The sequence below is a fragment of the Camelus bactrianus genome, chromosome 12 (genome assembly GCF_048773025.1).
Source record: "Camelus bactrianus isolate YW-2024 breed Bactrian camel chromosome 12, ASM4877302v1, whole genome shotgun sequence".
NCBI classification, from domain to species: domain Eukaryota; kingdom Metazoa; phylum Chordata; class Mammalia; order Artiodactyla; family Camelidae; genus Camelus; species Camelus bactrianus.
The window spans coordinates 64,317,897-64,340,708 of record NC_133550.1 but is presented as its reverse complement, the minus strand read 5'-3'; the positions used below and the strand labels follow the sequence as shown (position 1 = coordinate 64,340,708).

The following is a 22,812-nucleotide window of genomic DNA, read 5'->3' as shown; positions in this document are numbered from 1 at the left end:
TAATGTAATAGCTGATTTAGTCAAGGAATGAGGAGCACAAATAAGACACAGGCCAGACAGTTATTGTTCAAACAGCAATGTTTAGTTGTACAACACATAAAGTCTAGCAACATTTACACAACCAGTTTGAGTGTCTGTTGGCTTAGTTTCAATTGGGAAATTTAATCATGTCACCAAAAGGTTGGCTGGGACTGGTAACATTTAATGGGTCGTTCTTGCATCCCCTAGGCTTGGGCCTCTTGCTCCATCAGGACTTGGTTGTAGAGGAATGGCCCACAAGTCACCAGCCTTTGAACAAGTTGTGTCTAGGTGGAAATGGTGGGGCAGTGGGTAGGGAGTATTCCATAAAGACAGCATGTGGGGCAGTGGCAGCCGACATTCGCAAACATTCATGCATCTGATAGGGGGCTTTGCCCTCCATTGGGGATTTTCCACTAGCCTACAGTGACCAACTGTGGCCAGGCTAATTCATTACTCACATTAATGGGGTTGGGTTGGGGAATAGGATAGTCAGGGTAGGTGGGAAGAGATCCTTTTTATTGCTAAGTGGACAGAAGGGTGCTTTTCTTCTTCCTAGAGTTTACATTTTGTGAGTTTCTGGAGTTTTGTATGTGTGTTTAGTTCTTATTTAAAGTTTGAGGATAAGGAAGTCAACTCCAGACATGACTCTTCAGGAAAGCCACTCTTCCTAAGTGGCTCCGTTACAGGGTAGGGAGGGTGTGTGACTGCACTCTGGGCCAGTCACAAGTGGTGATTTTTTAAAAAGTGATCCTAGCCCTTGCTCCTCCACATCTGTAGTGACCCATCCTTATAAATAAGCTTAAAGCAATGAAGGGGACACCCTTGTCCCACATCGGGGCTCACACAGCTGACGTCAACAAATCTGACAAGCAGAAAAGTTGCTTTCTTGACCCTTGAAGGAAGCCAAGAGAAGATCATGCAGATGAATGGACAGGGAGCAATGTCATTTTCCTTGGAGATGGTTACAAGTAGCTGGCATGGATTTGCAAGGGCAGAAGAAGCTCTTGGTGAGTTCTTTTCACCCTACAGATGGGCTAGGACCGGCTGACACAGACGATGGAGGAGGGCAGTGCTGGCGAGAACTCCATTCCACTGGGAGGAGAGGGGCGGTTTGGATAAATGGAGGAAGCCACTGTCCTAAAGAGGCAGCTGGCCCCTCCCACCTGCTGGGGGCTGAGAGGGGCTGTGGTGGTGGGCTGGACATGCGCCACACTAAAAGGGCGTGGCCCTGCAGCAATAACAGCTGAGAGGAATGGAGGGAGAAGCGGTGCTTGAAATGGCCTTCATTCAGCAGTGGGGCAGGGGGTGGCTGGCACAGGTGGAAGGACAGTGCCCAGGAGGCCTTCTCCCTGCAGGGGGTTGAGAACGGTTGAGGGTGTGGAGACCAGCAGCTGGCAGCAGACATATAAAACAGCTTCTCCAGGGAGGATGAGATCATGGTTTCGGGGCACCAAGCATCACTCTCCTTCTCAGCCTCTCCAATGCCCACCACCCCACTCCTAGACCTTCCCTGCTAGGCCAAGGTGTCTAGTCCCATGTCTCCGTAAAAGCCAGGGATCAGGCTTTTGCTGAAATGTTACAACCTCTGGGCTCTAGCCCTGCCTCTGTTTTATCCTGACAGGTGCCTACCCTGGAATAACTTTGTGAATGAGGGAAGATGTGGGTTGGATTGGTAAGGAGCTTTCAAGAAAGATTGTGACCATAAGTTTCGGGCCGCTGGCAATCTGATCACCCACCTCTTTCTCCTGGTCCACTGAATCTTGGTCTTAAGTCTATTTGTTTTCCTAGCACCTGAGTGATAAGGGACTATAAATGCTGGGATTTGTAGAGGAGCAGTACAACACCTAGGGCTGGACCAGGAGATGGAACAGGAGGCTGTAAGAGGTTATTGTAAACTGTATCATTTGTTATTCCCTTGCCTAAGGCTAAATTGTTTTCCCAGCCCCAAATTTCAGCCACCTTACAGACTAAAGGAGAAAGAGTAACTTGTTTGTAAAACAACAGGGGAGATATATGCATTAATAAATACAGGGCTGAAGGGAAAGGCAAGAAAAGGCTACATGTATGATTGTGGGTATCACTAGGAAGGGGGATTGGGAAAAGCAGAGGAGAACAGACAGACAGACAAAAATGCCATTAGCTGCAATACAAGAGAGAGGATAGAGGTAAAGAGAGGTCAAGTATATACAAGAAGTGAGAAACAGAGAAGCCAGCTTTAAGGAGGAAGAATCCTGCTGGAGAGAAGGGAAGTGTGGCTTAACACTGTCTCTGAAGCCAACTACCAAGAAAGACAAATACTGTGTATTGTTCTTAATACTTCTTTAGATTCAGTTCTTCTAGAACTTAATGCCTTAAAAAAGGTTGTCTCACTTGACCAGCACATGTGCGTCTTTAACCAGATGCTGGGAACCACATAACTCACTGTGTCCTCCTCTGCTGGGTGGCCCACAAGCTCAGGGCCAATTTCAGTGCTCGACTGCAGAAACTTTCTTCCCCAAGCCTCTCTATAGATCTGATTTCTCCTGTAATCTCAGTTTGTACCATCCCGTGATTTCAGCTGTGATTTTATGTGACCTAAGGTCATTTTTGGAAGTAGACTGGGCATAAACCCTAAATATAAGAAAATGAAGCTAAAGTGGAGTAGTCTAAAAGGAAGTGAGAGAAGTCAGAGAGGAGCAGGATGACAGAAGGAAGGAAGGGAAGGCGAGGGGAAGAGAGACACGGGGAGCAGAGAGGAGTAAGGTGAAGAGAGTCCAGAAAGCAGTCTGCGACAGGGACAGGTGGTGGCTCTTGGACAGTGAATGTGACACAGACGGAAGGGTGGAGCTCTCTTCCCCACTTCTCGGCACTAATTCTTTCCACAGGAGCCCAGCTCTGGCCTACTTCTCTCCTCTTCCCTGGCCTTCCTTTTCCCAGAAAGTCCTACCCTTACCTCAGGCCACCCCAGGCTTACAGGGAGGGTTAGGTCCTCAACTCCTGCCCCCTCCCAGATCTAGCTCCACAGACTGTCCTTGGAGAATCTCTTCAGGCCCTGTTTGCAGGTGGGTTCAGAGACAAGAAGAGTTACCAGTGGCTCACCTGCTCCCATCATTTGTAAATGAAACCTCCCCCAGACCTCTTGAGTGAGGCACATGGCTTTGCTCTGGGACACAAGGAAAGGAGACAGATAATGGACAGCCATGGAGGAACCAAACTTACAAGGGACTTTCCAGGGAGGGAAGTGAAAATACCTCACCCCTGCGCACGCACACGCAAGCACTCTCTCACACATACACACACGTGCGTATACACGTGCGCACGCACGCGCACACACACACATACACACTGTAGACAAGATGCTCCACAAATACCAGACAGGCCTGAGGGACAGAGCAGAAAGGAAGAAGGTGGTTGGTGGTGGTTTGGGATGTGTGTGTGTGGAGAAGTGGGTATGTGTGATGATACAGAGAAAAAGTCGTCATGGGTTACTGTCGTGGCTTTCCTCTGTGTCCACGCTCACCGGAGGGAGGCCGCCATTGTCATTGAGGCGCTTGGCCCTGTAGGTCTCATAGTGGATGTTGTGTGTCACTTCCTTGAGGTCCTGGAGGTGGGTCCTGAAGGACACAGGGTGAGAAGAGAGAGAGATGTGATTAAGGGCGGGAGGAGGAAGAAGGGACCCATGTCTGGGGCCAATACATCACTTGGACCCAATGATACCTCTTCAGACCCATTTGCTTCAAGATGGGAGCTGGGACTGGAACAGAAAGCTCTGTCAGAGAGACCTGGAGACTGAGGAAGGGGAGCTGAACAGATGGCCTCCAGACCTCAAATAATTAAACCTGCCGTCTGACGGGAGGGGTGCATCTTACCTGATGACAAAGTCTCGAAGCAGGGCAAACTCACAGTGGTTGAGGTTTTCCACTGTGAACAAAGCAAAACAGGAGGTCATTTTACTAACGCAGCAACACCAGGAAGTGAACTTCTGTTCAGGTCACGGAGGTGTTCAGGAGAGAGCCACGGGACAGTTACTGCCACCCCTGCAGAGGTGTGCTCACCCTGACCTCCAGTACGCTGGATGCCATTCACTGAACAAGTATTTATTGAGCAGCTATGATGGCACAATACTGTTCTGCACTCTGAGGACTAATAGCTAAGAGGGACTATTAATTATATTTCCCACTTTAAAGAAAGGAAACTAGTACACAGAGAGTCTAAGAAACTTGCCCAAGTTCTAAGACACCATTCCTGTCTTTAAGAAGTTTATAACCTGACTGGAAGACAGGAACACAAATAGAAGATCATCGAGCCATCTTAAAAAAGTCTTATGCTACATGATAAATCTAATTCAACATCAATTGAGTGCCTACTATTTGCAAATCACTTGCCAAGGACTGCAGGAGCAGAGGAAGATTAAGCCCCCGGTCTCACAGTCTAATGGGTGGGACACATATTCTCATAAATAATTCCATTCAAGGCAGATAATAAGAAGCATTATTTATTTATTTTTTTAATCCCATCAAAGGGTCATAGAAAAATGAGAGACAGCACAATACAAAGGGATTATCTTGGTTTGGGAATCAGAATATCTGGGTCTAAAAATCCAAGTTTCACCACTAACATGTCATGTGATCTTGGGCAGGACACTTAAGCTGTCTGAGACTCAAGTGCCTCAGCACTGGTGTTCTGGGAACAGTCACACCTCCCTGGCTCCCTTCAGAGCATTAGCATGTTAAATGTGCTCACTAAAGCAATTCTTTGAGAACTTTCAGAATCATTATGACCTTCTCAAGGTCACATCCATCCCCAATAAGATGAAAATGGCAAAATCTGAACAACACTTCAGCAGTTTGTCAGATCGTGTCCCCTTTCATGTGAAACCCTTTCTCTGGTTGTCCAGTCCCTCTTAATCTCTCCATGTTCTGAACCCCTTTGACCCTCGAGCTAGCGCCTCCCGGGCAGGTGCTAAATCTGTCTTTTATTGCTTCCTGCCTGTGAGTCTCATCTTCTCAATTAGACTGTAAGCCCCTTTCAGCAGGGTCTGGCTGGCATTCACTTTATATCTTACATCCGAGGACTGTGCCTTGACCCACAGATGCTTAATAAATAAGCATAATTGACCAGCAGCCAGTTCTTCAAGAAGATGCATTGCATTACCTTCAATGATCCCCCAGGGGGTTTTTCTGCCGAGGACCCGCTTGCCATTCACTTGGTACTCCTTGTCACTTCCCACCACAGCGAAAGGCATGCTCTCCTGCTGACAAACCAGACACACGTGCATGTTATCCTCCCATCATCTGGGCCTCCAAGGGCATACGGTCCTGGGCCTCTGGACTTGAACTGCACATCTGTGACACTCACAGTGATCCCACTGATGGCAAGGACAAGGCTCTTGTCTCCTAAGAGGAGCACTGGACTGGGAGTCCAAAGTCCTGGGCCCAACCCTGACGGCACCCCTGCCTCACTGGTTAACCTCAGTAAGTCAGCTTTCCTTCACCTGGAGAATGCTTCATACTTAATGCACATAGTGCTTTAACAGGTGTGGTTTGATTCGGAACAACTCTGAGCTAGCTAGGATAGACCTCTTAAGTGACACCCACCCATCTGAAAGCCAAAGTAACCGAAGCTTCACGCTATCTCCCGCCCTGGCAGAGGCCCACACCTGCTGACCCCACTGCCGGAGCTCGAAGGCCGCTTTCTGATGTGTGTAGGCCCCTCTGCTCCACCAGGTGTCTGTCCCAAATCTATGTGCCTGTTGTGTATCTGTTATTGCAGTTGGATAAATTAACTGTTACATAAGCTGAGGACATATGAGTGGGGAGAGCTGTTTTTCTGACTATTAAGTTGAATGTTTCAGAAAGACTTGATAGAGTTGCTTTTGCATTAAGAGTGGACTTATCTTCAAAGAAGAAGGCTTGTCTCTCTATGAAAAGAGTTTATTGAATGTGATGTGTTTTATATTTTAACTTATTTGAAAAGATTGAAGATTTGTATGCTTCATTTTTTCAATGACTTCTTCACTTTAATTGACTTTCTCAATCAACTGACCAACTACCTGCCTCAGTTACATCAGGTAAGGGGCTTCTAGTAGGTTACCACGCCTGATGGGAAGGGAGACTCAAGACCAAAGCCGGTGAGTGATTTGTCCCAGGTTCCAGTGGTTAGTAGAAAAGCTCAGACTAGAACTCAGGATTCTGATGCAAAATCACAGAAGAGTAGACGCTTAGAATTGAGAGGGATCTTAGAAATCAAATAGGCCGATGGTTTCTAAGCCAGGTCCCATGAAGCCTTAAGATTCCCAGGAGATTTCCCAGGGACTGCTGAGAAGGTAGGGCTCTGTGCCCATGTTACTTAACCAAAACAGCTCTATTTTTACATTTTATATATTGGAGTTCTATCTGACATTTAATTTTTTAAAGGGTTCTTCTAGGGAGAAAAAAAAGCCACTCATCTAGTCTGAGCTCTGAATTTTGCAGAAGGGGAAACTAAGACAGAGCACTGATAAAGCATAGATACCTTGGAACCCAGCATGAAGCTTTTCCTGCATGTGCCCTTCCATCACCCCACACCCTGGTGCTACCTGCCCCTGGGGAGGAACAAGAGGCTTTTGTGTGGTCTGGGCATGGACGGGAGCACTGGCTTTCTGAGTGCAAGGTTCATAGTCCTGGCCAAGGCCCCGAGGTCTCATTCTCTCCCATGTCACTTCTGGTCTGAGTCAGGCAAGGTGAAGCAGGGAGCATGGAAAGGGAAAAGCAGGTGGAAAGATAGAAGTGGTACATGATATGGATTCCAGGGAGACCAAGATGGGCACTCATGTGATGAACAGAGTCCCAGGCACCTACCCGGATTTTGTCATTCTCAGTCTTGTCCTCCAAATCCTCATCAAATTCCTTCTGGGGGTAGAATTCAATGCCATTTACTTCAAGCTCCTTTCGAACCTAGAGGCAGGGAGGAGAAGCAAGGAAGCCAAGTGTCAGGATAATGGAAGAGAGGGCTATGTGTGTGTGCACTTGCATGTGCGAGTGTGTGTGCTGAAGTCAGAGGGATGAATGCAGTCTTTGATAATCCACAGTAATCTCTGAACTCTGAGGCCTTGGGCAGCAGGAGAATCCTGAATAAACAGAGTCCTAGTCATACAATTACCAAAGCCCACCCCAGCCTGAGATGAGGAAGAGTCTGGGGGTCTAGTTTGTTTACCTTAGGGTGTGTAAGATTTGGATTTAGACAAATAGTATGTAGAACTGCTATGTGCAGAGCAGATTCCACATTGACAGTGCTCATGCTGTAATTGTTATATTCCTGTTTTCAAGGAAGACAGGTGCACCCCCACCCCACCCCAAGACTCTCTGTTTGTCCTCTTTCAAAGATCAGCTTAAGTCTCACTTCCAGGAAGCCATCCAGTATCTTCAGTAATCTACTTGATTCTAAGTTTCTTAAAGGCAACAACTGTCTTACATTTCTGCATCTCCCCAGACCCACCTGCTGTGTGTCCAGCACAGGACAGAGCTTATGGAAGATACCAATAAGGATTAGTTATTCTAGTCCTTCAAGCAACCTAACAGTGAGGAGTGGTTCTTATGTTCATGGTGATTCATGTATTCAGTGGTCTTCACAGGTAGGTTTGGAGGGTGGGAAGAAGCCTGGTGCTACACTAACTTCTCTTCACCATTGGTCCCCAGACACCACTAGTCCAGCCTCTCTAACGGCAGAGTAGGAGCTGGGTGGGAAGTGGCGGTGGGGGATGGGGTAGATATAATGAACAATAGGAGAGGGCTTGCACCAGAGGAGGGGATGGCAAGGATGGGGACAGGAAAAGGAGGAGGGGGCCTTCTCACCCTTTGCTTGAATTCAGACTTCTCTTCCAGGGTCATGGTGTCAGCCTTAGCAATGACAGGGATGATGTTCACAACTTTGCTGAGGTGTTTCATGAACTCCAGATCAAGAGGTCGCAAGCTGGGGCCCAGAGAAGGTGGGGTGTCAGAGCCACCCTGCCCTCCCCCCAGCTCAGCCACTGCCACCACTCCAGGGGTACCCTTGGGACAGGAGGACTGGCTGGTAACTGGCCGGGGCCAAGAGGCTGCTCCCTTTCTTCTCTGACACACACCCACCCTCTAAATCTGCAGAACAGTCTCCACCCACACAGGGTCAAACACCTCCCTCTCTCTTTCTTGGTTCCCATGCAGATCCTGGCTTTCTTTAAGCCCCACTCAAACCATTCCTTCACCACATCTTTTCTGACCTGGGATTTCCTTCTGGGAACAGCCGTGGACTGTCATCCTTACTCATATGGCCTTGTCTCACAGTTATGTGTGTGTCTTACTCTGCCTTCGGGACAGCACTTTTTGATAGGCCTCCTCCCAGCCCCCAGTTAGTCCTGCAGGGGTCCAGCTGGGGCTTGGCCCCTCCCCCGTCTGAGGGCCCAGCTTCCTCTGGACTCTGGGCCCCTGTCCGGCTCTCATTCACAGTCCAGTGGATTCACTAAGTCAGACTGTCTGCTGGCTTGCTCTGACCTTGGGTCCAGGTTCTAGGGATACATAAAGTTAACCTTTTTGTTGAGTTCCTAAACTCCACCATCAAAAGCTTGCTGAGTACCTGGTTCTTCCAAAATTTGGGGCCTGCCTTGCTTGTGCCATTCTCTCAAGAACTGAACTCCAGCTGAAGCGCCAGGCTTAGTAATAAGTTATGAGACCTCCACAGCAGGAAGGCTGCCAGCCTGCCCTCCTGGGTCACTCTGTTCCCTGCCAGCACTCCCTACCATGCAGCCCTGCCTGACACTCACAGCCAGAGTTCTCACCACACCCCGCTGGATGCCAGCCTTCATCTCTAGACACCTGGCTCCGCATGCTGGGCTTGCCACCCTCCAAATGCCTACAGCTGGGTCCCACACCCACCCAAAACACCAGCCCCAATCCAGCAGACCCGTCTCTCCCCATTTCACCCTTCTTGCTGCCCCCTACTCCAGGCTTGTGCAAAATAGTTATCTATTGAATAAATGAGGAGCCCTCTGCTTACATATTCCAGCCTCTCTCTGCCCATACAGTCGTGCTATGGTGCCAGAACACCAATGGGCAGCATAGGGGCTGATGCTGGTCAGCTTCACTCTCCTGGCAAGAAATCTAGGGAATCACAGGGCCATGACTACATGGGGGCCCGTCTGGCCCTCCCCAGCTGAGTCTAGGTATTGGTTATCCACTATAGACTGGGTAGAGGAGATGCAAACCAGAGCCAGGCCCAGCAATGGGGGGGGGGGGGCACTGGTACATACGAGTGTCCTGTTGGGGAGATGAAGTAGAGGCAGCAGTGGACACGAGTGTCAGGGATGCGTTTCTTCCTGGCGATGTTCACCTCCTCCTTCAGGAACTTCTCGTACTGTTCATTGATGTATTTCTCAATGGGCTCCCAGCTGGAGGGTGGGAAGAATGCAGATGGATGTCCCAGAAGGACAGGATGTGGGAGCTCATCTTAGGCATAGTCAGGTAGCAGTCCCCCACATTCGTCTCATTCCTGCCTCTCCTGGTAGGTCTAGGTCACCAGCCGACTATTCTCCCTCGGCCCCGCATGGATGGTTTTCCCTGTTAGCAAGGGCAGAACTTCCCGGGAACCTAGCCCTCTGACAGCTCATAGGAACACCTTACTCCAAAAGCAACACTCACTTTCCCCACACCCACTACTTATTAGCTGGGAAGCCCTGGGAAAGTCTCTGCCCCTCTCTGAGGCAGTTTTCTCATAAATGGAAAAACTAAAACAAAATGAAACAAAACAAAACAAAAGAGTAACAATAGGTACCTGGAGGGATTCATATAAGATTTTAGAAAGAACAGATATAGTACTTAATGTAACAACGACACATAGAAAGCACTCAATCATGGCAACGATTCATTGTTACCATTACTATTATTGTAACAATAACCTTTCTCTGTCAAGGAGCATGCACACAACCAGAGAAGGCAACCAGCCACTTTTCTAAGATCAACACAGCCAATTCCCAATTGTGTTGTTTGGTGGCCCTGTCTGTCTGTGGCAGACCCCACCTCCCTAACAGAGGCACAACTGTCTCCATCCCTGTCTAGGAGCAAACTCCTGCCTGGAACCTTCTGTAAAGCGGGGAATATCGCTTGCCATCCTCTTCTACGAGGATTAAGTCATTAGCCTCTGCAGTCACTGACCTATGATCCACCCTGAAAGGAATTCAGGACAAAGAGTAGGATAAAACTGTCTACGCTTTGGGAAAACACAGAAAATGGGCCCTTAAATAGTTATATTTTAGGGGAAAAAATTTTATGGACCCAAATTCTTACATCTTCCCCTATTTAGAAAAGCACTAAAGTCATTAACTGAGATATCTGTTCCTCATGACTAGCAGGAGCCTCTTACTGCGATGGATGCCTGACTGCATGTACCCCCAAGCCAAACTCACACAGATACTGGCCTCTCCCCTGCAGAACTTCACAGTGGTTCCTCAGAGGTACCCGAGAGACTTGTCTCCAAGGCTACAGTCCTCAGTAAGACAGTGAATAAAAGCCAACTCACAGATCTTACATTGTGCTTTTTTTCCCACAGTCTACACTCCCATCTACGTCTGGGCTGCGTATTGCACCTCTTCGTGGCTGGACATTGACTGCAGCTTTGCTCTGTGAATTCTCAGAGGCTCTCTCCTCAAGGAAACTCCCCTCTCTCCTGTTTTCCACCCAGGGTTACAACATCTGGCCCACAGGCCAAGCTCTCTGCCACAGCCCTCAGGTCAGCCTGGATCTGCACCCTAGTTCCCTGCGCTCTGTCTCTCCTGCCTACTGTGATAGATCCACTCCCATCTCCTTGCAGTCCCTCGGCTGACACTCCCTCCACGCTGTTTCCCTCCATCCCCACGCCTGGGCCCCATCCGGGCCTCTTCCCTTGCTCCTTACAAATGCCCTCCCACCCTTCAACAAGTCTCCCCAGTTAACCCCTCAGCATGGAGGGCGCAGATGGTTCTCAGCGAGAATCTGCAGTGCACTCAGTATCTGCCTCGTGGAGACATCAGGAGTGGAAATCTCACCCACAGACATACCAGTTTTCATTGTTGATCTGGTCTCCAAAGCCCGGAGTGTCGATGACAGTCAGCTTCATTTTGACCCCGCCTTCCTCTATCACTGGAGTGGGGAGCAGAAAAGGCAAAGGCACCAGGGGGGTCACTCCTCTAGCTGATGCCAGGTGCCCTGCTACCTGCCAGCAAGGGAGACCCAGGCTCCTTCCTTCTGCAGGACCAATTATTGGGAAAGTCGAGTTCAGGGTCTTCCTCACCTCACCACCTCTGTTCATGTTGTTCCCTGCACCGGGAATGCCCCCCTTACTCCTTCTGCCTGTCTAAATCCACCCATCCATCCAGCTCAAACCGCACTTCATTCCTTTCTAATTCCCTTGCCCCTTTTTCTGGACTTACAGTCCAAGGAGTTGGCTCCACAGGGTTTAGGGCTTAATTCTAGTCTGCCTTGAGGTTGCCTTTCATTTTTCTTAGTCCCCAGTAAGCCCCATCCTTTCCCTTTTCTGGCAGAGGTCCCTCTGAACAACGCCCACAGGGGCCCTGCCTGGTCCTCACCGTGCCCGATAGCTTTGATCTCCACTGTCTTGGGAATCTTCTCCTCCCGGTTCCAGCTGGAGGCCTTGCGGCTCACTTGGGATTTGAACAGGGTGTTGACCAGCGTCGACTTGCCCAGACCACTCTGACCTGCAGCAAAACAGGAGAAGGATGAGAAGGCAGGGAAGCTCCATGCCTACCTCTCGAGCTTAATATCTCTCCACTTAAAGAATTTTACAGCTGTGATCCAAGCCCTTGTCTGATCCCTCACCGGGGAGGGGAGGGGCAAGCAGGGAGAGCAGAAGGGTGGGAACGGTTTCCTATTTACTGGTGAAGGACCCAGGGAAACGTCAGGTGGATTCCACATTCTCTTTCTGGAGCCCCTGGACCATTGGGGAAGGGACAGCCTCTGCTTTTGTCTTGTACAGTGGTTTTCTGTTTTATTTTTGGTGCTGGGTTTTTTGTTTTTTTGTTTTTTTTTTTTTGGGTGGGGGGGCTTGACTTAAGCTTTTAGTCTTTAATAATACTAAAAGTAAAGACAAAATTACTTTGCATCCTGACACTGCAGTTCTGCAGAAGATTTCATTCCAAGGAAGAGTTCCACAACCAAAAGACATTTGAAAACCACTGGTCTAAGCAGTGCTTCTCAGACTTCAATGTGCACAAGAATCACACCAGCAAGCCTTGCAGCTACTGAGTGGCGTCAGCATCACCTGGATGCTGGTAGGAAACGTGGGCTCCCAGGCCCCACCCCGGCCCTGTGAATCAGAATGTGCATTTTAACAGGACTTCAGACGAAGCATATGGACAGTAAAGTCTGAGAAGAGCTGGTCTAGAGCCTTCCTGTGGTACATTAGGAAAAGGGCCAGGCGAGGGGCTAGAGTCTAAGGTTCTAGACTCGGCTGTGCTTTTTCCCTGAATGCCTTGACTAGCCATATTCGTCCCTCTGGGCCTTAGTTTCTGTCTACTGGTAGGATGGTGGGGAGGGAGAGAATTGGATGAGACCAGGGATGACAAATAAGGTACATTTCTCATTCCAGCTGATCAACTGGCAGTAGCCACTTGTCTAACGTTTAAAAGGCTGTATCAGGGCTCAGTACTGAATATGTGCCATGACCGACCAGCAACGTGTGCCATGAGCGCTGCTGGGGGGAGGCGGCCCACCTGTCTTGTACTTGCCATTCTTGGTCTAAATGTTTTTCAAGGCCATTAAGTTCGTAATTATTCTTGAATGTCAAGTGCTGTGCTAGATCTGGAAGCAGAGTGGAGGACTGTGTTCAAGTGGAGAACATCATCCTTACCCTCAAGGAGCCATCTGGTGTGAGGGAGACCGAAACACAAGCAGATAATGACTATATGTTGTAATAATCACTACAGGAGAGATGACCGCAGGGTATTACAACAGTGCACCAAAGGGAATCTAATCCAGACTCTCTGGGATCAAGGAGGACTTCAGGGAGAAGCAACAACGAAGCTAAAACCTAAGAATGACTTCAAATGACCCATGAGGAGCTGGAAGGGGAGTTCTAGAGAGAGGGAGCAGCATATGCAAAGGCTCAGAGGTAGGAAAGGGTATGACAAGTCCAGGAGAACTGTTCCTTATAAATGAGGAGTAGAATGCTACATGGGAAGTGGCAGGAGATGAGTGGAGAGCTGGTACCTGGCAAGGCTAGGAATTTAAACCCTTAAACTTATTGAAAGATTTGTAAGTAGGATGGGTGACTTCATGAGTTCTGTAGATTGGAAAAATTATTTGGTCACCAGAGGACAATGTATTGAAGGAGAAAGGAGACAGAGACCCAGGACGGTCAGTGCCACTTAGAGTGTGGCCCATGGCCCAGGTGCCAGGGTCCATGAACCATGTACTACTGGTTCTTGAGAAGATAAGAAATTTGCACCAGAAAGTACATCAACTTATGTCATCAAGCACGCTGTTTAGTTTAGACGATGTTTTTTAGAGCAAGACTTTCCAGATGATTTATACTCAGGCCCAGTTCCTTATCTTTGAGCAGCACTGAGTCAGGTGGCCGCAGCAATCCAGGTGAGACACCCAGCTCAGCCTCGGTTGGTAGCAGTGGAGATGGAGAGAAATGGATGGACTTGAGAGATATTTATGAGGTAAAATGGACAGGACTTGTTGATTGAGTGGATTGGGGATAAAGGAGGAGGGAAGAAGGGTGATGCCCCCAGATCCCTGCTTCAGCAACCGAGAGAATGTCTCACTGAGATCAGGCAAAGGTCCCTCTCTGCTCTCACATTCTGTGACCCAGTGACACTACTTAGTGACCAATGTCCTGGAAATTCTCTCTAGGCTTTAAAGCACTACAAAAGATCAGAAAGAAGACCACTCTTCATCCGATCCTCTCCCCAGCCCTTGAAGATGGGGAAGGACAAGGATGATGCCCCCAGGCCACACACCTGAAGGTGCTCAATCTTGAGCATGGCTATAAGGCTGCCTGTGTACAGCCAGGTGGTGACAAGGCCAGGCTGACCATCTACCCACAGCCCCTGACCTTGGGTCAGCCAGCCTCAAGGGGAGAAAGGGGTCAGGCCTTTGAGACCAGCACAGTGAAATCTTCCCTCCTTGAAAGAGCTCATTCTAGAGAAGCCAGGGCTGAGGTCATCCTGGAGGAAGAGACGGGATCCTCAGTGCTGCCCACCACCAGGCCCTCCACGGACCCCACGACCTCCATACCGACGACCATGATGTTGAAGTCGAAACCAGTCTTCATGGTCTTCTTACGCATCTGCTCGATGATGGTGTCGATGCCAATGTAGCCCAGCAGGTTGGAGTTGATGCTGACGGGCTTCATGGGCACTGCCGGCTTAGGCCTGGGCTCAGGCACCAGCTCTGACATGGCTGCGTCCGTCCTGGTCTCTGGGAGCCCTGCAAAGCCAAGGTGGGAGGGGTGGACTGGAGGAAAGCAGACGTCACATGGAAGCCACAGTATTACTCCCTGGATATAGAATCATACAGAATTGCACCTGAAAGGGACCTTAGATGTCATCCAGGACGGGTCCCTCATTCCACACATGATGAGACTGAGGCCTGGAGGGGAAAGAACTTGCCTAAGAACACAGAGCAAGTCAGATACAAAATACGGACCAGTGCCCAGAAACCTGGGGCACTTTCAAATGTACCTCGCTGCTCCAAAGCACCACACCTGTGTCTTGAACCCAGGGGCTTCTCCATTTTGGCACTATTGACATTTTAGGACAGATAATTATTGTGGCAGTGGCCAGGGTCAGGGGAGAGCTGTTCTGCTCACTGTGGAATGTTTAGTGACCTCCTTTGTCTCTACTAGATACCAGTAGCAGCCCCCAGTTTAACAACCAAAAATATCTCCAGACAATGCCAAATGTCTCCTGGGGGCAACACCATCCTAGTTGAGAACCACTGATCTAGGAGATTGAAGGGTTATTCTGACCTAAGTCTCTGCCTCCCCAAATAAAGGGCAAAGACCTTTTATGATACTAGACCTAACATTCTATTAACTGTCACTGACTCAGTTGCTTTATCTTTTAGAAGCACATGGGGTTGCCTGTCTCTGCAAGTGAGCATCACCCCTGTCTCCCAGCCTCAGTGTCCCCTCTGTTCCATGAGCACTGCTGCAAAGTAGGGGTGTCTGTGCCCTGAGGAGCCCCAGACACCCTGCAAGCCTTAGTTTGGAATCTGATGTGGGATAAGTCTCCCCTTTTGACCAGTGGGGAGAGGATGAGACCCAAGAAGGGGCAGTCACTGGTACAGATGATACAGCATGTTCTTGGGATGGTGGGTGGCAGCAGAAAGGGGAGGTTGAGGTCACAGCCCTTCTCCAGTGGAGAAAGGCAAACATCCCTCAGGGCCTGGCAGATCACAAGTATATGCACATACAAAAGAAATCTGTGCATTTCCTGATCAGACCCCTGCCTACCAGGGTGGGTTTCAAGATACAGCAACTCCATTTCCCTACCCATAAAATGGGCATGTGTGGAAAGAGCCTGGCTCTGCTACTTGCCAGCTTTGTGGACTTGGGCGAACCCCCTCCCACTATGCGCCTTCCTCCTCTGCAAACTGGTTAGGATCGTGATGAAGGTTGGGGTAAGCGCTGCACATGAGATGGTGCCCAGAAGCACTGGCACAGCACCTCACTGTTCCGGACCCTCTTGTTCCTGCCCCTTTCAAGTTCACAGTTTGTCAGGAGGGGAAATGAAGCGGTGCATGTGAAAGCACTTGTTAAAGGGAGGTGCCCCGATGCTAATTACACAGCATAGTTACTGGACTCCATGCTCTCTGGACACCCCCTTCCAGCTTTGCCATTCTAGAACACTATGGTTCATGGTTACCGCCCTGCAGAGTCTCAGGCTTACAGGGAGGACTGATGGAGCAGCAGATGGGAAGGAGGGAGAGGGGACAGGAGCACCTCCCTCCCCCACCCCCAAACCCAGCCAGGAGTCTGTTCTCCTACCCCCACCACCTGGTCCTTCCATTGCTCCTGGCAAGACTCTCTCCCCCAATTGGAAACTGTTCTTTCCTTGTCACTCCCAGTCACAGCCGAATCTGACAAAGTCTCGGGACTTCCCCAGGGCCTGGCGTGGCTCCCTCCTGCTTCCCAGGAAGCTGTTGCCAGCCAGGCAGCTCCAGAAGGCAGCAAGATTGGCTCAGCCCTGCAGCAGCTGATTCTCAGCAGTCTGGCCTGCTCCTCCACACTCTGCACGTGGCTCCTGGGCCCCACTCAGCACACCTGCATTCGGGGCCAATGCCCCATTTTCCCTGCCCAGCTGCTCACACGGCTGGCCCTATTGATTTCCCTCATGCCTCTGCAGCTAGCCCATTTGGTCTTCACAACCTGTGTTGTGAGACAGATCCATCTGTGTGTATGTATGTGTGTGTGGAGGGTGGGGGGTGTCTTACTTCATTTTACAGACCTAGAAATTGAGTCTTGTATTTATTCATAGGAGTTTTTATAGTTTTATAAAATGTGTGTCCTCATCGGGGCCTGCTCAGCCCTGGACTGTCAACTGCAGCAACCTCAAAGATCATTCCCAAAAGACAGACCAAGGTTGAGAAAAGGGGCCGGCCTACCCGATTCCCAGGCATCTTCCAGGGTCTCCGACAGGCCTGCTGCAGGTCTCGCACAGAAGCAGATCTCACTTTCTTTCTACCAACAAGCACTATTAGCGCCCATGTGCACACTACAGAGGGCTCCCGCTGGCAGGGCGCCCCTCCCAACCACATGGCAATTACATGCCAGTCACATGCTAACAACCACCCGTTAGCCACAAGTACTGCAAACCTGTGGGGGGTCACCGTGTCACAGCCTTTGCCAGAAGGCCCTTTGCCCCTCCAGTCCCCGGCTAACTCCTCCTCTTCTTTCACCACTCAGCCCAAGTGCCACTCCCCAGGGAAGCCTCTGCATCCCAGCCTGATGTGGATGCTTCTCCTCTCAGCTGCCTCGGCCCCCTGAGTACCTTTGTACTCTGCACATTCATTTGTTCATTCATTCACTCACTCCATCCCAGCCAGGCCATTCCATATGCTGTCAAATGGGAGCCCACTCCAGCCAAATCCTAGACTAAATGCCAAGGATACTTTTGGGCCCCAGACAAGGTCCTTGTCCCTAAGGGCCCAGTCTGGCAAGGGTGCCTAACCAGCACACAAAGACCCTCAGGGCACAGAACGAATGCTGTTCTGGAGTTGAATTCTGTAGCTCCATCCTCCGCCCCTACAGCTCCCCTGGTCCCAGCAGCTGGGCCATCTTTGACTCCTGGCTGGGTGACCCCTGTAAGCCTCAGTGTTGTCCTCAGGAAAACAGGGATCATATGTACCTTTCCAGGATGCTATGAAGCTTATACAAAAAAAAAAAAAAAAAAAAAAAAAGCATGGACACAAATTACCTGGCACTGAACATAGGCCAGTTGCCACCCTGCTTCAGGGCAGGGGCCATGTCTTACTGATTTCTGTGCCCCAATGCACCTAGTATAACGAGATACTCAGCAATGAATGAATGAATGAATGAATGAATGATGAATGAATGAATGCAAGCCTCACTTGGAGGCGCTGTTACTTCAGAACCAACACCTTTCTCCTCCCTCAGATGCTGTTCCCTTGGCAGAGCAGCTGACCTCCATCTGGCAAATGGCTCTTGTGTAGGCCACAGTCAAGGGAGTAGACTGTTATAAGACCTTCTCCTTCCCCTGCAACAGGGACTGGAGGGGAGTTCTCCAAGAGTGGGGAAGAACTCAGGATGGGGTCATAGCAGGATGTAACTTAAATATGCCATCCTGCCTAGATGGTTCTTGGGGCCCCTCCTAAGCTCCCAGCTCTTCCAGGGCCCCTGGAGAGGAAGAGATCTGTCTGCAGCACCTCCTGCCAGGAGCCACCTGCCCCATCAGTGCTCCAGGGAGAGGCACTGTCCACCTGACTCAGCTCTGGCTGAGCCCCCACAGAAACACCACCCCCATCCCCTTGCCAAGGAAGGACCCTGGTGCTTTCTTTTACAGGCAAATGAATGGCTTTGTCTTTGTCTGGCCCAGGGACCCCACCCCTCTGTTGGGAAGGTGGCAGAAGGGAGAAGGGATCTTTCCAGACTAGCACCTGCCTCCTCGGCTTAGTAGGGGTCCAGGGGGTGGGGAAGCTCCTCCTTCCGGAGCTGGAGCTGGAGATCTACCCCAGCCCCCAGTCCTCAGCAGCCTTCAAGACCCCACCCCCACCCACAGAGGCAATTCCCAGTCCACCCCAGCTCCAGCCACCCCCTCCTTGTCAGAAAAAGAATCACAAAAGATATCTTAGTACTTTCCCATTCAGAGGAGCAAAGGGCCTAGGATACCCGCTTCCTCCATCCCAGTTCTCTGGAGGCCAACAAGTTCCCTTGGAGACCACCAGCTGGTGCCTGTCTCAGTGTGCGCCTGTGTGTGGGGGAAGGGGTCTATATGTCAGCGCACAGGTCTCATCTGGCTGTAGGTGGCCCTGATACCTGTGCGTGGTGTGCATGTGTGTGCATGTCTTGGTGTGCTTCAGCGTGGGGCTTTCTGTGCGCATCTGGGTGCCTACTGTGTGTTCGTGGGTCTCAATCTCCCCGCGTTTCCGTACGTGCATTTCTCCCGGCATGTATATCTTGGGGTGTGTGCCACCGTGTGTGCGTGTGTCCGTGCATATGTCACCGCGCGTGGGCTCCTCGGCTCATCAACCCTCCCCCTGGTAGCATCTCCAGCCGGGTTTTAGGGGGCCGCAGCCTCCTCCCAGTGGGCGCGGGTGGTCGGGCTGGTCGCCTTACCTTTGGACATGAATCCTCCTTTGTCTCTTTTCCTCCGGGAAGATGCTCAGGACGCGGGGCTGCAAGGCTACGCGGGGCGCGGGCTCCTCCTGGGCCGAGCAGCCCCTGCAGCCGGGCCTCGCCCCTCCGCGCTCTCCGCCCACCCGCCCGGCCCGCGGCCCGGCCGCGCCGCCCCTGCGCCCCTGCCCCGCGCCGCCGTGCCCGCCCCGGACCTCGACTCGGCTTGCTCCGCGCAGCGCTGCCCCTGCCCGCACGCACCGATGCCGCCGCCGCCGCCGCCGCTGCCACCCGCACCACGTGACCCACCGCGGGCCCCTCCCCCTCCCACAGCGCCCGCGCCCGCATCCGCTCCCCGCCCGCCCGCACGCGGGAGCGGGCACCCGGCGCGGGCTGCGGGCCGTCGGGGAGGCGCGCGGGGGCGCTGTGCCTGCAGGCTCGAGATGCCGGGTCGGGGAAGGGGCCCGCATCCCAGCCCCGGTCCCTCCGCCTCGATCCTGCTCTCGGCCTTTTACCCTCTAGGCTGGGGCGGGTTTGGGCAGGGCAGGGGGCGCAGGGGACCGGTGGCAGCAGCGGGAGGCGGTTCGCGCGCGTGTCATGCGTTGGTTGGTATGTTGGGCTGGTTCGGTGCGGTTCTGCCCAGATGCGGGTGCCTGCAGAACCCTGATTCAAGAGCCTGGGTTACAGGCCTGGCTCTGGAATGATGAGCCCTATGACCTTGAGCTGGTCAGGAACTTTCCTGAGCCTCAGTTTACCCATCAGAAAAACATTAATAGATAGCATATTGACAGGCCTTGCGGGGACAAGAATGAGGATCATCGTCCCTGTTCTCAAAGAGCTCTGAGTCTGGTGGGGTAAGACAGAAATCTGGACTGTCCTGATGCCGGGGATGGGGTATGCACAGGATACTGTGGGTGCAGGGAGGTGGGCACCCTGGGGATGAGGGATTTTGGAGGATTTCTTGGAGAGGATGAGGGCCAAGATGGAAAGGCAAATGGAGGTGGGAGGGAGGAAGGAAAGGCATTCTATGGTGAGGAGGCAGTGGAGCTGAGGAGACCCAGAGGTAAGAGCTGCATACTTGCTGGGGACAAGCTCCTGGGTGCAACAAAGCAGGGAAAATTCCAGACAGGGATATAGAGCTAAGAGGCTGGAAAAGCCCAAAGCTTTGGAAGCCAGGCTAAGGATCTGACTTTAAAGGAAGATAACGGTGAGTCACCAACAGCTGTTAAACAGAAAGTGCTGCGGTGGACTACGTGAGTCTCTGTGGCAGCTGTGGGGACAAGAGGGGGGCCTCCCAGGTCAGAGTAATGGAGAAGAGGGGACAGGCAGCCAAGTTTTGAGGAGGTTGGTCAACAGAGTTGGAATCAGACTGAATGGGGTGAAGGAGAGAGGCAGATGAGGAAGAGGAATATAGCCAGGTTTCTAGTATGGCAGTGACTGCAGCTGAGGAAGTGAGATCAGGAAGGGCAGGAGTCAGGAAGAAAAGGGCTGCCTCTGGACATGCCCGGGAGCTGTGTGGTAGAGGGGTGCAGCAGGCCACTGGCTGCCCACATCTGCATTTCAGGAGAGAGGGCTGGGCTGACGATGCAAAGAGAGCTGAGGTTCCAGAGTGAGGAGCGAAGACCAGAGCCTGGGTGAGCTCCTCCAGACTGAGTGTGCAGAGTGCAGTGAGAAGGAGTCTTACAACCCCGAACCCCAATTAAGCCACTGGACTGGATGCTTTCCAAGCATCTGCCAGGCCTGGAATCTCTGAGCCTTTGAAATCTTGGGAATGAGACTGCCCAAAGGAAAATTCCATGATCTGGGTTCCCATTAGTTTCCTGTCACCAACCAGCTGTGTGACTTTAGGCACGTCACAGCCCCTCTAAGACCAAATGAACTTCTAGCTCTCGTGTTGACCTATTCATAGTTCCATGTAGGATAACTTCCATACATACAAGTCTCCAACTCACCTTCCAGGACTTAAGGGCTGGGGGTAGGGGACCAAGAAAGAATTCCAGGTGAGGTACCTTTTAAGCAACAAGTATCTTCCTGAAAGGCTGAATGTGAATGATTTAGAAGGTCTCAGGTGAGATCACTCTTCACATCTAGAGGACCCAGGCAGTGTCGACTGGTAGATAAACCACCACTTATCGAAGTGCTTGTCTGTATTTTCATATAGGTGGTTTGCTTTTAAAGCTGGGTTCACCTATAGATCACCCGATTATTTCAGCTCTTGGAATCATGGAAGATGCTAATGGACTGACTCAGCATAATTGCTCTCCCACAAGTGACCTCCCGAAACTTTCCTTCTGATGGCTTCCCTCAACCTGATCTCTGACTAGTACATTGGGACCCAGCTCTGTGCATCCTCTGTGTTCTGCCCCTCAACCCTGCTCCCTTTTCCCCCAGCTCATTCAACTCTGACCTAAAGTCCCCCTTCCCTTTCTGGATCTACTCAAGCATAATCCAACTCCAGGCCCACACACCCCTGCCCTCCTCAGCAGTGCGGTGTATCCCCAGCCCAGCTCTTTGCACTTACCTTTGGTTTCTCTGGCCAGGTCCAGAGTGGTGGGCTCTGTGCCCCCATCTGTGGCAGCATCAGCTGCAGCACGGTCCAGAGCTGGGTCTACACTTCTGTTTGGCCCTGATGGGTAGTTGGCAATGTCTGATGTAGTCATGTTAATGACACTGTCCAGTGTGGTCTCCCCAGGGGCTGGGTCTGGGGTGACTGGCACAACTGAACCCATGGCTGTGCCCAGCCTGCTTGTGTCCAAAGCAAGAGAATCCGTAGTTATGTCCAGCTTGACTGCATTTTCTCTAGCCAGTGCCATGGCTGTGTCCGGCCTCGCTGTGCCCAGCTTGACTGGGTCTGGTGCTACCCATTCCATGGCTGTGCACTCTGCAGTTGAATCTGGCTTGGCTGTGCCTGCTGTAGCCAAGTCCATGGCTGTGCCCAGTTTGGTATCCAGATCAGGGAGCTCGGTGCCTGTGTCCAGTTCGGATGTATTTGGTGTAGCCAAGTTGACAGCCAAGCCAGGTCTATTGGTGGCCATTGTGGCTGAATGTCTGACTGTGCCTGGCCTCATTGTGCCCAGAGTAGTCAAATCTATGGCCATCGCAGGCCCCACAATAGGGGTAGCCCTTTGGAGATGCAGCCGGGGTCTCGGAATACCCCTGGATCGGGGCTTGCCTCTTCCTGGAGAAGCTCTGGTGGGCACATGGGCAGACACTGGGACAGGTTGCCTCTGACCCACTGAGCCTGGCCCTGCAGGACCTGGTGGATTATGAGCTAACCGGGATTGGAAAGGTAGGGTCAGGTATGAACCCACCAGGGGCTTCTCCACTATGGGCATCCTGCTAGGTTTGGCCAGACCTGGGTTACCTGGGCCTTCAGAGTGGACCCTGCCCCCTGGCGCTAGGGTCACAGATGGTAAGCCTGGAGCAGGCAGCCTCCCTCCTCCATGGGTGCCAGCCTCCCTGCCTGGGGTGGACAGTTCTTTCCAGCAAGAAGGTAGGGGGCCCAGGGGCCATGCCTGGCTGTGCTGGTGGAGTGTTAAGGAGATGGAGCTGAGCTTTCTGGGCACAGGGCTCTTGCCTGTCTCCTGTGGGGGCACACTCCGGGCCCTGACTCCAAGAACCGGTCGGCTGGAAGCCTGTGGGATGTGGCTTTGGGGAAAGGCATCCAAATGGATGGTCTTCCTGAGAACAGGGATGAGAGGCGATACCCCTCCAGGGAGCTTTGAGGGGCGGGCAGGGCGCCCCAGGAGGTGGCTGTGGGAGGAGGAGGTTCCGGGGCCTGGGGCTCCATGAGGCTGCATCTCAAAGTCGTTGTCCATCCAGGTCTTCTGTTTTCCCCTGATCAACAGAGAAAAGGGGCCAAGCAAGGGTGAGGTGCTGGGTCCTGGAGGTGGCAGCCTTCCCCTCCTGACTAGCAGTTAGCCCCGCCTCTGAAGGGGCCTGGTTTGGGGGACTGCCACGTCCTCAGTGGAGGACACGTCCCTTCCTACAGCCCTCCTACGGCTCCTG

The 22,812-nt window shown here is 51.7% G+C and overlaps 2 protein-coding genes across 3 annotated transcripts; both read right to left on the bottom strand.

The window, feature by feature from the left end:
* Positions 1-60: 60 nt before the first annotated feature.
* Positions 61-19,054, bottom strand: SEPTIN3 (neuronal-specific septin-3). Of its 2 annotated transcripts, none has more exons than XM_010960221.2 (11): positions 18,808-19,054; positions 14,247-14,438; positions 11,573-11,701; positions 11,045-11,126; positions 9,263-9,400; positions 7,833-7,950; positions 6,840-6,935; positions 5,155-5,251; positions 3,870-3,921; positions 3,521-3,614; positions 61-1,370 (listed from the first exon to the last, which is right to left on the bottom strand). In XM_010960221.2, the coding sequence occupies exons 1-11, from the start codon at positions 18,815-18,817 to the stop codon at positions 1,305-1,307; spliced, it is 1,074 nt and encodes a 357-aa protein (XP_010958523.1). In that variant the 5' UTR covers positions 18,818-19,054; the 3' UTR covers positions 61-1,304. The 2 variants fall into 2 exon arrangements, with proteins under 2 accessions (XP_010958523.1, XP_045376567.1); XM_045520611.2 differs by having other exon boundaries at positions 5,155-5,254; positions 18,808-19,051.
* A 519-nt stretch (positions 19,055-19,573) lies between these two features.
* On the bottom strand, positions 19,574-22,622 carry LOC141579327 (uncharacterized). Its single transcript, XM_074374483.1, has 2 exons — positions 21,326-22,622; positions 19,574-19,650 (listed from the first exon to the last, which is right to left on the bottom strand). The coding sequence occupies exons 1-2, from the start codon at positions 22,620-22,622 to the stop codon at positions 19,574-19,576; spliced, it is 1,374 nt and encodes a 457-aa protein (XP_074230584.1).
* Positions 22,623-22,812: the final 190 nt, after the last annotated feature.

Coding starts and splice junctions, on each gene's coding strand:
- SEPTIN3 (XM_045520611.2), bottom strand. Junction 11,702..14,246: donor CTTCAACATCATGGTCGTCG/GTATGGAGGTCG, acceptor GTTTTGCTGCAG/GTCAGAGTGGTCTGGGCAAG. Junction 3,922..5,154: donor CCCCTGGGGGATCATTGAAG/GTAATGCAATGC, acceptor CTTTGTTCACAG/TGGAAAACCTCAACCACTGT.
- LOC141579327 (XM_074374483.1), bottom strand. CDS start 22,622: ATGGACAACGACTTTGAGATGCAGCCTCATGGAGCCCCAGGCCCCGGA. Junction 19,651..21,325: donor CCTGGCCAGAGAAACCAAAG/GTAAGTGCAAAG, acceptor TTACCCCACCAG/ACTCAGAGCTCTTTGAGAAC.